At 40.6% G+C, this 11,793-nt stretch overlaps 2 protein-coding genes across 3 annotated transcripts in view; both read right to left on the minus strand.

Moving 5' to 3' along the window:
• Window positions 1-2,609, minus strand: part of IMPA1 (inositol monophosphatase 1) — a 34,637-nt gene extending 32,028 nt beyond the window's left edge. The window contains exon 1 of one of the 2 annotated variants that reach the window (XM_032316349.1): window positions 2,503-2,609. The gene's annotated coding sequence lies outside the window, so the exon portion shown is untranslated. The remainder of the gene's footprint in view (window positions 1-2,502) is intronic. The other variant, XM_032316348.1, reaches the window with a different exon arrangement.
• Window positions 2,610-7,816: 5,207 nt separating this feature from the next.
• SLC10A5 (solute carrier family 10 member 5) lies at window positions 7,817-11,790 on the minus strand. Its single transcript, XM_032315991.1, is given in 5 exon segments — window positions 7,817-7,963; window positions 7,966-8,262; window positions 8,265-8,415; window positions 9,015-9,064; window positions 11,754-11,790. Coding segments are annotated over 5 exon segments (639 nt in total). The 3' UTR covers window positions 7,817-7,859.
• Window positions 11,791-11,793: the final 3 nt, after the last annotated feature.

Raw genomic sequence — 11,793 nt, forward strand, 5'->3', positions numbered from 1 at the left:
CAGCTTTCCACTGACTTCTGAAGAGAATATCAAAATAACTCACCACTGGCTTGACTACACTCTAAAATCGGAACCTAGGACAGTGAAGCTCTTCAGGAGATCAGAAGAATGTGGCATCACTTATTAAGCAACCCCAGGGAAGCCTGGGTGGCTCAGTTGGGTAAGCATCTGCCCTCAGCTCACATCATGATCCCAGGGTCCTGTGATTCAGTCCCGCATCAGCCTCCTTGCTCAGGAGAGAGCCTGCTTCTCCCTCTGCCTACCATTCTCCCTGCTTGCACTCTCTCCCTTACCCTCTATAACAAATAAATAAAATCTTTAAAAAAAAAAAAAAAAAAGAATATAACGCAACTCCAATTTTGTCACCTTTATAATTGAGAATAACTGACAGTTTCACCTTAAAGACTGCTCCGAATTCCCTACCATGGTGCTCACAGTGTAGGAAAGAGAGGAAAGGAGGGGAGGGCAAAGGGCAGAAACAGTAAGCTGTTTGTTCCTGCTGGTAGGTTTTTTTTTCCTGATTTTTTTTCTTTTAAATGTAAAAGGGAAGCCACTTTTCAAGTTACAGAAGTCACTGCTTAGAGTATCTCAAGAATTGTTTCCAAACTTTCCCCCCCCTCTGTTCTTACTCCATTCCTCTCTTCTAGACTTAACAGAACTAGATTAACTGAACAGTGCATATGCTTTCTTGCCAGAAACTCTGCTCAAGCCTCTCATATCTCTGCCTTCTAACAGCAACAGCACTGATATAACTCCTACCAATTCTTCAATGCCCATTTCAAAAGCTACCTTTTCTTCTAGGGATTCTCCATCTGGAATTCATTATTTGTTTAATCATTTGATAGTTATTTGCTGAATACCTGTGATACCCTGTGTACTGCATCATAATGAGGAAAACAGGCCCAATTCACTTACTCACTAGTGGAGAGTCGGATATTAATAATAAAAAAATCAGACTACATGCAAAATCGCAAACGTAATAAAGTTTAAGGAGAAGTACAGTGAGAGAACCTTGTGAACAGGAGAGCTTTAAGTGGGCCTTAGGTATCAGATAAGGTTGCCCTGACAACATCATTAAACCAAGCTCTGAAGGACAAGTGAAGAGGCATTAACTAACTCAAGTGCAGGTAGGTGAAGAGTAACTAAAACACCTAAGTGTGACAGTTCAGAGATCAAGGGAAGGGGGGAGGGATGAGACTGGGGGAGATAGTAGGCATCGTCCCAGGCAGGGCCTTAAAGGTAACATTTTGATTTGAGAGCCATGAAGAATCATTTCACCATGGCTATTGAAGAGAACAGACTGGAGGGTGGAGGGAAGAGTGGAGAGTGGGTACTGGGTAGACTGGATTGGAGATTTAGACTTAGGATGCAGTAGTCCAGGCAGACCTGAAGGTTGGCTTAAACCTGGGAGAGTGGCGGGAGAGGTGTTTATAGAGAAGTTTAGAGAATGGCGAGATGCTTGCTTTAGGAGGTAAAGTTGGGGGCGCTTAGTAATAATTTGGATATGGGTATGAAGGAGAAGAAGAGTTCAGAGATGCCCAGATTTCCCACTTCTAGCAACTGAATGCATAATAGTGACATTCACGGAAGCCGGGAGTAACAGGAAAGAGTCAATCTGAAGATGTGTGTAGGAGGTGGAGAGATCAAAAGTTTAACTGGTAGAGCACGAGGCGGCTTTGTGAAGCCGAAAGGAGATGCCAGTTCGGCAGCTGCACTATGGATCCTGAGCTCACAGAAGAGATAATGACCTTCAGATGTAAATACCAGGTAAGCCACCTAGGTAAGGCAACACTGAGTCCTGAGCCTGAACGACAGTCCCAAGGAAGGAACAGAACACACAGTGAGAATCTGGGAGGACGCCTTGGCCTGGAAGAGCCCATAAACTCTGTGCATCACACTTGGGGCCCTCAGGAATGTCCTCCTTACGTTTTGATCATTTGTGTAGGTGCCTAATATTCACAACCACTTGGAGCCTATCTCTTGATGGAAATGAGCATATTCTATTCACCTTCACTTTCCTAAAGACAAACGCCCGACACATTCCAACTGTTTCTGTCCACAGCCTTCCTGACGGTGGGAACCATGCCACCTTCCTATCACCTGTCCCCAGCAGCGCGACTGCAGACAGCAGGAAGTGAGGGGCTCGCACTGGGACTGCAAGACCCTGCAACCATGCCAGGTCTCTGAGCTTCTTTGAAATCAGTAAAATGAAAAAGAGAAAAATTATTCTACGTCAGCTGCCACAAGGGTTCAGAGAGAACCCGTGGGCGACACCGCTACACGACGTGGGGCCTTCCCCGTTGTCACCCGGAGGAAGGGGCTAAGGTAACACTGCAGGGATAAAGCCCCCCACCCCACCCCCTCAGCCGCCTGCGGCCTGGGTCCCTGCGCGCCCACCCACTTCGGCTGGGGGAGGGGAGTGCTGCCTGCAGCACCCACGCCCACAGCTCGGACCCACACGGCCCGACGGCTGATACGAAGTCGCAGGAATGCAGCGCTTACCTCAACTTGGGGGACGCGAGACCCACTAAGCTGCCCGCGGGATCTGCGGCGGAGTTCTTCCTGAGAGGGCGAGAAGTCTCCGCGACAGGAAGTCCCACCCCTGCGGCCCCGCCCATGTGGGCGTGACTCCTTCGGGCCGCAGCCCCGAGCGCGCCGGTGTGAGGCTCCTGCCCCACCTCTCCCCGAAGGCCTGGACGAGGGATTGTAGATTTTAGCTTCATTACTTCTGGTTCCAACTTCCTTTCTGCAGCCTGCGCTTTCTTCAGAAATTTAGAAAAACTTAAGAAACTAGCTTTTTGGTTCATTGTCAGTTATCTTAAAATAATCTTGCCCGCGCGCTGGGGTGGCTCAATCAGTTAAACCTCTGACTCCAGCTTAGGATCCCAGGATGCTGGGATGGAATCCTGCCTCTCTGCCCCCCTCCCTCCCACTCTGTCTCTCATGAAAAAAGAAAATCTTCAAAAAATTATCTTGCCAACCGCATACCGACGACGTGCGTTGATCTAACCAGATAAAATTTTCCAGGTTTTGAAGAAATGTCACCAGAGCCCTCTTAAAACCTCCTTTTAAACGAACATGGTCCCACTGCCTTAGCAAAGCTGCTACAACTAAAATCAGTGTAAGAAATGTTAAGTCAGAAGATCAAATCTTACTCCTTATTCAAATTAAAATCACTTCACACTTCCTACCTCAAATGAACAGGAAGTCCAATCTTTTTCTAGGGGCCTCAGCTGCTACCTCACAATTGTCCTCAAGTAACTCAAGAGTGTTTTCAGTCCAAAGAGACCATTCAACTTCCAAATGCCTGAAACTGAAAATCCTGTAGTGCACAGCAGACATCGCACAGATCTGCACAGATCCAGTTTTGGCAGTGTTGCAAATTGGTCCCACACAGTCCAAACGATTTTTATTCAGTGATTTTTATTCAGCTGTGAGTTTTGAGGGCTGCAGTGGTCTCCATACCTGGTATACTGTCCTTGGCTTCCCAAAGGTACAATTTTTAAAGTTATGTCATATTTACTGCCATTGTTCCCACTACCAAAGATCATCCATTGTTCCAAGGTGTTTGGGAGTTAGGGAGGGGTCAGATTCCAGCATGAGCCACATACTATGCCAGGACAAAATCTGCTTCCTGATGGGGCATCCAAGTCACCATTCCAGACTTCCCTAAAGGCAAGTTCCCTCTTCTTCGTCTTTGAGATATCCTTTCCTCCTGGTTGACTTCCATCCATGAGAAAGGTTCTGATTGGGCTAAGCTTCAAAGTAGAAAAGAGGTGAGATCTAATGGCCTTGATACTTTCCCAGACACCTGACTATAATAAGAGGGGGTGATTTGGGGGAAGGTCCTTTATTAAGCCACAGAGTGCTAAGGTCACACATCTGCAGGAGCAGTAAGTGTCCAACTGCCCTGTTATTTGAATAAAGAGGGACAACCATGGTGATTCCTTTCCCAGCAATCTTGGGTATCCTGTTAACTCTTAAGTGTTAACTTAAGTGTCTGGAGCTGGTTTCCTTTAGATGGCAACTCTTTTCACTGGAGAGAAAAAAAAATCAGATGCCACATACCAAGACTTCACTATTTAGTGGACTTTGATTTTAAGATGATAAAAATTTACACCATGTGCAGGTCCTTAGGGATGGAGTCTCCAGAATACCTCATAAGGTTTCATGTTTTGATATAACAGATTAGAATTGCAAATAGACTTTTCACTCTTGGAACAATGTATCCTAGAATCACCCCCTCTTGAGGGTTGGAAAGAAACTATTAAAAAGCATCTTACCCCTCTACCTCTGGATCTTTTGTCTAACCAGTCCTGGCTATATAAAATGATTGGTGTGAACTCAAGCAATCAGACATGCTTTATGCCTCATTCTTAAAAAAAGAATAACTTGAGTAACTTCATCCCCAACCAAATTAGATGAATGTTACCATGTAAAAACCTGTTTTCCATGAAACATCAATAAGAGAAATTATATTCCTACCTCCATCATGCACATTCAGTTGCTCTTAAGGTTACAGATCATTCAAATATGTATAGAGTAACAACAGAGTTTACTATGTGTTAAGCATTGCTCTGAGGACCTAATATTAGCTCATTTAACTTTCACAACAATATCATCATACTATCATTATCCCCACTTTCCATATAAATTTAGGCCTAGAGAGACTGACTTGACCAATGTCACCCAGCTGGTGACAGAGCTGGAAGTATAGACCCAGGCATTGTCTGGTTCTAGAGTGTATGATCTTGATCTTTATAGGTATTGCTGATTAATTCAATGTTTAGTGAGAACCAACTCTATTTAAGGCACTGAGATAAACACTGTAGGGAATTCAAGAATAATATTTGGTCCCTCCTCTCAAGAAGCTCTTTTTGCTGTTACCATACCTAGAAAAAGCAGAAGCTGTGAATGGTTATTCCTTGTCAACCTGAACCTTCTTCACTTTGTCCCATCACGCTGCCTATGGTGTTAGGTCCTAGAGTTTTACGCCAGAACCACAGACTTAAGGAATTGAGCAAGATCTTAAACATGAGTTGAATACCCTCATTTTACAGATTTGAAAAATTAAATGCAAAGAAAGGTCTTATTCAAGGTCACAAGATTAATGATAAAATGTAACTAGAAAGGCAATTTGTCTCCCAATCAATAAAGTATGTTCAGGGGCACGTGAGTGGTTCAGTAAGTTAAGCATCTGCCTTTGGCTCAGGTCATGATCCCAGGTTCTGGGACTGAGCCCCAAATTGGTCTCCTTGCTCAGTGGGGAGCCTGCTTCTCCCTCTCCTCCCTGCTTGTACTCTCTCTTGCTATCTCTTTTGCTATCTCTATCTGTGACTCCCCCCTCTCTCAAATAAATAAAATCTCAAAAAATAAAGTATGTTCATGAAAATGTATATAAGTTAAATTTGTGTAAGCTTAACTATAAACTCCTAAGTGGAGATTTCTGTTTAAAGGAGTCAGTAAAATATTCCATGTAGGTGATTATTTTATAAAGCGAATAATAACCATCTACCACCATGCCAAACCAGGTCTTTTATAAATCTTGATATTCATATACTGGGTTTGGTGAAATTAGAAAAAAAGAACTCTGGTTGTCGTATTTGCTGGCAAATTAAAAAAAAAAAAATTCCCTAATACTACAGGTAAGACAGTAAATATCACTGATAGGAAATGTTCAAAATTTTAGGCTCCATACAGACTTATCAAATTCATACTTCAAACCAGTAGCTATTTCAGGGTCAAAAGTGTAATAGCTAATAGCAGCAGCTAACACTGAGCGTGTACTATGTGCCAGGTACTACTCAATAAGTACATTATATGTACTCACTTAGCGTAGTAATATATGTAAAATATGACCTCATTTAATTCCGTGGAATTGCATACAATTTCTGAACATGAAAGACTCCATTTTGAAGCTTCATTTTCCTTTCTAACTAGGGAATTCTTGAACTGGGCCAAAAGTGACAACTTTTTATAAGGAGTTGCTAAACAGAACAACTGGCATCAAGACCATAAAACTGTTGGTATGAGCTTATGAAGACAGAATAATTAAAGCACACCAAGATTAGTTTCGTTTGATAGCACCAATTAAAGTCAGAGTAATCAAAGCAGCTCAACTAGTTAGTACCAATTAACAGGTTTTTATTTTTCTCTCTTTATCAAAATCATGAGATTACCCCAATTCTTCTTTCTCAAAATAACCTCTTGTCTTCCCCACATGAGTGGGACACTTTTCTGGTTACTAACAGAATCTGTGCTCTCTGAATTGCAATTCAGAGACCCCAAATAAAAAAACCTTTCTTATTCTCTTTTGCCTCTTTTTCTTGATGATAATTCCTACAACAATTTGACAGGGTTCACATTATTACCTCCATTTTTTTTTTAACAAGGAAACTGGACTATATAGGAAGATTCATTTGCCTACAACTACAGGTTAAGGAATTGTGGGAAGCAGAATTATTTAGAGAGATTTCTCATTATTGATGCCCATACCATCTTTGGAGAAGAAAGCAAACTCAAGCTAGATACTGAAACTGCCACTGAACATTCAAAGGTGGCATAAAACAAGCACACATTTCCTTTGGGGCCTAGTCTGTGCTTTTAGCCCTTTATTTGAGTAAATACATAAGAAATGTGCTAGACATGGGGAGTATCAAAATGAATACTGTTTATACTATTATATTGTTTGTATGATTGTAGTTCTCATGTTCAAGGATTTATAGCAAAATAGGGTATGACAGGAACATATAGTTGTAAAACAAACCAAGCTGGCTAGATATGATATATTAAAAAATTGAGCATTTAGAGAAAATTTCACTTACATGTTGCTAAGCAGGATTAGCGAAAGTTTCATAGCAAGATTGACACTTGAGCCAGGTCTGCGGGAGTAGTCAGAATTTAGATAAAGATGAGGCCTGCCCCTCAGGTTAACAGTGTGAACAAAGGCATATTCATGAGCTACCGAGTCATCCGGTTTGAATGGAACAGGATGTATGTAAAGAAGTGGGGGTGGAGATAAAACTGGGAAGTGAGAATGAAGTCAGATAGGACAGTGTAATAAAGAAATGGATTGATAAGGAATACAGACTATTCAAAAGGCAAAAAAGCTGGTAGCAGGGAAGATATACAATCAAAGTTAGATTTTAGGAAGATTAATCTGACAGTGATTGGAGAGTGGGCAGAGGGGACAAAAGCCAGTTAAAGATTTAGGAAAGCAATAATATGGGGTAGGGAAAAAGTGGTATTACTGGGAATGAAGAGGAGATTGATAAAAAGATATTATAGGAAATTTTCTGTAGGAAATAACTGGACTATAAAGGAAAGAATGAAAGGAAGAAAGGAGAAAAGGGGAAAGAGATGACCCTGTGTTTCAATATAAATGGTAATGTCTTTACTGCCACATGGGCAAGACAGAGGAAGTACAGTTATGAGAGCAGAGAGGCTACATTTAAGACATACTGGGGGAAAAAAAAAAAGACATTGATTCTGATGAGCCAATGAGAGATCCAGGTCAGAATTTATATATTCATTCACTGTGTGAGCATTTATTGACTGCCTATTGCATGAGAGCCCTTTCATAAATACTTGGAATATATCACAATCACTAAAGGATTATTTATTGCTCTTTCCTGTTTATGAAACCCTAATAAAGGGCCATATTCAAATTCAACTCTATAAAACATTTCCAAATGAACACAGTTGAAAAGTGGCCTCCTTCCTGTGAATTTCTGTACATTTAACTGTCTGTACTACTCATGGGGTGTTTAGCATTCCCATAGTGTCAGATTTTCAATCAGATCATAAGTGTTTTGAAAACTGGCATCATTTTAGGTATACTTTGAATCTCCCACAGTACCTCATTCAGAGTAAGAATTCCATAGTGCTTTAATTGTTCGGGATTTCTTTTTCCTTTTATCTTCTATGATAAGGATACATCTTTCCTTAGCCTTGTAGAAAAGAGGAACAGTAACATTTCACATCCAGAATGCATAACCACTGTAAAATGAGTCACAGAAGCTAAGTCGGTCTTGGACTGTGAAAAAGAGCTGAATAATGGCAAGGGCTAAGAAACTAGCATCCCACTGTTGATAGCAGCAAGTTTACAAACAGGAAGAGGCAGCAAAGAAATTTTAGAAAAGGAGTACCCAAACAACAAACCCAGAGCAGGAACTAAGACACCCAATAAAGGCACCTCTAGGTTAACCATTTTTAGAAACATTCTAAAAGTAAAATAAATCCCTACAGACATTAAAACGGAATTCTAATTATTCTCGCCAAGAAGTTTGCTTTTTTAGGTATTCTACACTTGACTATTCCAACTGATGTTAAGTATAAAAAGGTATATGTAATTTTAGAAACAAGAATATGAAATGTGCATGATAACCCTAACACCCTACTGTACTTGTATAAGAACTGGCAAACATCGGGGCGCCTGGGTGGCTCAGTCGGTTAAGCATCTGCCTTCAGCTTGGGTCATGATCTCAGGGTCTGGCTCTGAGCCCAACATTGGGCTCCTTGCTCAGCAGGGAGCCTGCTTCTCCCCCTCCTCTGTTACTTCCCACTGCTTATACTCTCTTTTTCTCTCTCTGTCAAATAAATAAAACCTTAAAAAATTGGCAAACATCAATATCAGGGTCAATAGCACTGAACTGCAAGTTATCTAAATGGCCAAATGGCAACTCTTTCTAGAAGCAGAAGACATTCATTCCTCCTGGGCATGTGCAGGTCATTATAAATCCAAAAGCCTAGGTTTTGCCTCCTGTGATACCAGATCTGTGTCAAAGGCAATCCATAAAGTGGCATAAGAAAAAAAATTGCGTAACTAACCCAAGAATTATTGGCAAAGGTCTCTCTCACACTGTTTCAAACACCTGCAATTCAATATTGCAACCAAATGCAAATCGGTAGAATAAGCATTTAGGATATTTCAATCAATATGCATTGGTGCCTTAAGAAGACCATCTTTCTTTGTTTAAGCACTTTGACTTTAACATTTCTTGAACCTTGCCTACCTTCAGAATCCCACAGTTGAACACAGTTATCTCTCCATCTTCATCTGTCACTAGGTTTTTGATAAGGTTTTTGTCACATTCACCACTTGCGGCAGTTTAAGATCATCTATTTGCAACAGGAGACAGCTGGAGTTTGGCCAATCATCTTCATAACTTGATCTTCAATGACACTTTCTTCAGTTTTTTTTTTAAAGATTTTATTTATTTATTTGACAGAGAGAGAGATCACAAGTAGGCAGAGAGGCAGGCAGAGAGAGAGAGGGAGAAGCAGGCTCCCCGCTGAGCAGAGAGCCCGATGTGGGGCTCGATCCCAGAACCCTGGGATCATGACCTGAGCCGAAGGCAGAGGCTTTAACCCACTGAGCCACCCAGGCACCCCACTTTCTTCAGTTTTTATGAAAAACAGCATTTCAGTCTTTTCTATATTCAGAACACTGAGAAATGACTTCCTTGCTTCTCCCGGAATCACAAATGACCAAAGCAGAGTAATAACAAGTTTGCTAATTGTTTCGAAAGTTTAAATAAATCACGTATGCAAAACCATTAAAAAAAACTAAAAAAAAAACATTCTTCGTGCAGATTCAAGTGACAGTCTGAAGTTGTTAGGTAAGCTGTTTTTGCTGTACTGAAGTCTAATAGGAGGGACTATTGTGCTTTTCAAAATATGAAGATATCTAGTGAGTAACACAACTTATTTAACCTGTAGTTACAAAAATGTAAAAGCCATAGCAGAAACCTCTTTCCTCCGGACTTCTCATTTCTGCTAATGAAAAAACAATCTCCTGTTTACCTGAATTCAAAACCTTAGTGTCATCATTTTTAATTCTCTTTCTTCCTATGGAAAACACACACTAAAAGCAGTCATATTTAAATCTAAAATAGAGATTGAAGAGGCCTATAAATGGGTATCACTATTTTATTCATTCAAGTCAAAATCAAAATATTTACTGAACATGTTTGCTGGGGCACTGAGCTAGGAGCTGGGTATACAATAGTAATCCATTCAGACGCAGTCTCTGCCCTCTTGGAGCTTAGTCAGGTAACCTCTTATTATCACTTAGAAACCTGTAGTGTTCAGGGATAACTGGGTGGCTCAGCTGGTTAAGTATCAGACTCTTGATCTCAGCTCAGGTCTTGATCTTGGGGTTGTGAGATTGAGCCCCTTACTTAAAAAAAACAAAACAAAACTGTAGTCCTCATATACAAGCCTTGTAGCAACCTTAGTCTGATAATAGTTTCCTTAGACTGATGAGAGTGATTGTTATCAGGCAAAAACCAAAACTGGTTTTGATGTCCTTAAGTAGTAAAAAAAAAAAAAAAATTCCTGGATGATTACCAGATAAGCTTGGAAACCTAGGAAAAGCAGATGGCTGCATCCGTGGCCAAAGGTACAGCCTAGTTAAAGAGCACCACTCCTGGACACTTGGATGGCGACAGAGTGGGGCACAGGAAGGCCACTGGCATAATTCTAATCTCTTACTCCTTCCTATAACAATATTCCCTATTCACAGCTAGAGATAATGACATTCAATTAACCCACCTTAGGTCATATGCCTGTGTCTTATGAGGAATAAGGAAGATATCAGGCTTTTTTGGAGTTCAACCCACAGGCTCACAAACCCTTTTGTATTTTCCAAACAAGAGGAGGGAGTTCTGATGCTAAGCCAAAAAAAAAAAAAAAAATTTAAAGAAGAAAAGAAAACTACTGCAATGGTCTTCTATTGAGCCTATAGATCTAGTAGTCCCCAAACATATAACCATTTCAGTGGCTCCTTCATACAATCATGACACAATCTTTATCAAACGAAACTCTGAAGGTTATGTATTAAGTATTACAGATAAAATATTTGCCCCACTTTTGACAAGAATTTGTCAAACCAATTTTTATTGGACATTTTTATAGGTCTTTTAAATATTCCATTTACACAGGCTACTCTTTCAAATGCAATAGATTCTGCATGTCATACCTCTTGTTTCCATGTACCACATTAGGAAAAACATGACACATTGTACCAACCTGAAAATAGGGAATGGAACGGATGTTTCTGTAGTACCTCAGTTAAATTACCAGGGAAGTTGCCTAGTTTACAATTACAAAACAAAACAGACATAAAAACTTAATGAACCCAAAACTATCTTTATACTTGTATGACTTAATATCTTAATTTGTAATTTTTGTTGCCCAGGTCAAGGGTGTGAAATATTAAAGCTTTGTTCCCCTTTCTATCAACAGCCTTTCCCTTTGCTCATGTTCTCCAAGCCTTCTCCTCTCCTTACCTGAAAACCGCCAGGAAAAAAACCTGACAAATCTGGAAAAAATCTGATACTCTTATCATTTACATGTATTTACTGGCTGATTACATTTAAACTGAGGTTTATATCATAGTGGTTTACAAACACTTATCTAAATATAATGCGCCCCCTGCTCCCATTTTGGGGTTTCTTCTTAGAATTCTAATTGTCCGCAAGCAGGCAAAAAGATACTAGGGTTAGGTGGGAAGTCAAACCCCAAAATTTCATTAAGCATACTCAACTGAAACCCCAAAAGAAATCCTGAGAAAAGTCTGATTTTTGTAGTTTAGAAATGAGAAGGTAGAGAGACCTTTTTACCCACGATCTTGTTTTCTAGATGACTGCTCATGCTGAAACCCCTGGTCCCTACAGTCTCTGAGGATGGTGGTACCTGTGTGTTTCTTCTAGACTAGTTTGCTACACTATCTGGGACCTGATCTAACTTACCTCTCCTTTGCCGGCTGACATAAGTCTTTTCCTCCATGCT

This window comes from Mustela erminea, chromosome 16, assembly GCF_009829155.1.
Source record: "Mustela erminea isolate mMusErm1 chromosome 16, mMusErm1.Pri, whole genome shotgun sequence".
Classification (NCBI taxonomy): Eukaryota; Metazoa; Chordata; class Mammalia; order Carnivora; family Mustelidae; genus Mustela; species Mustela erminea.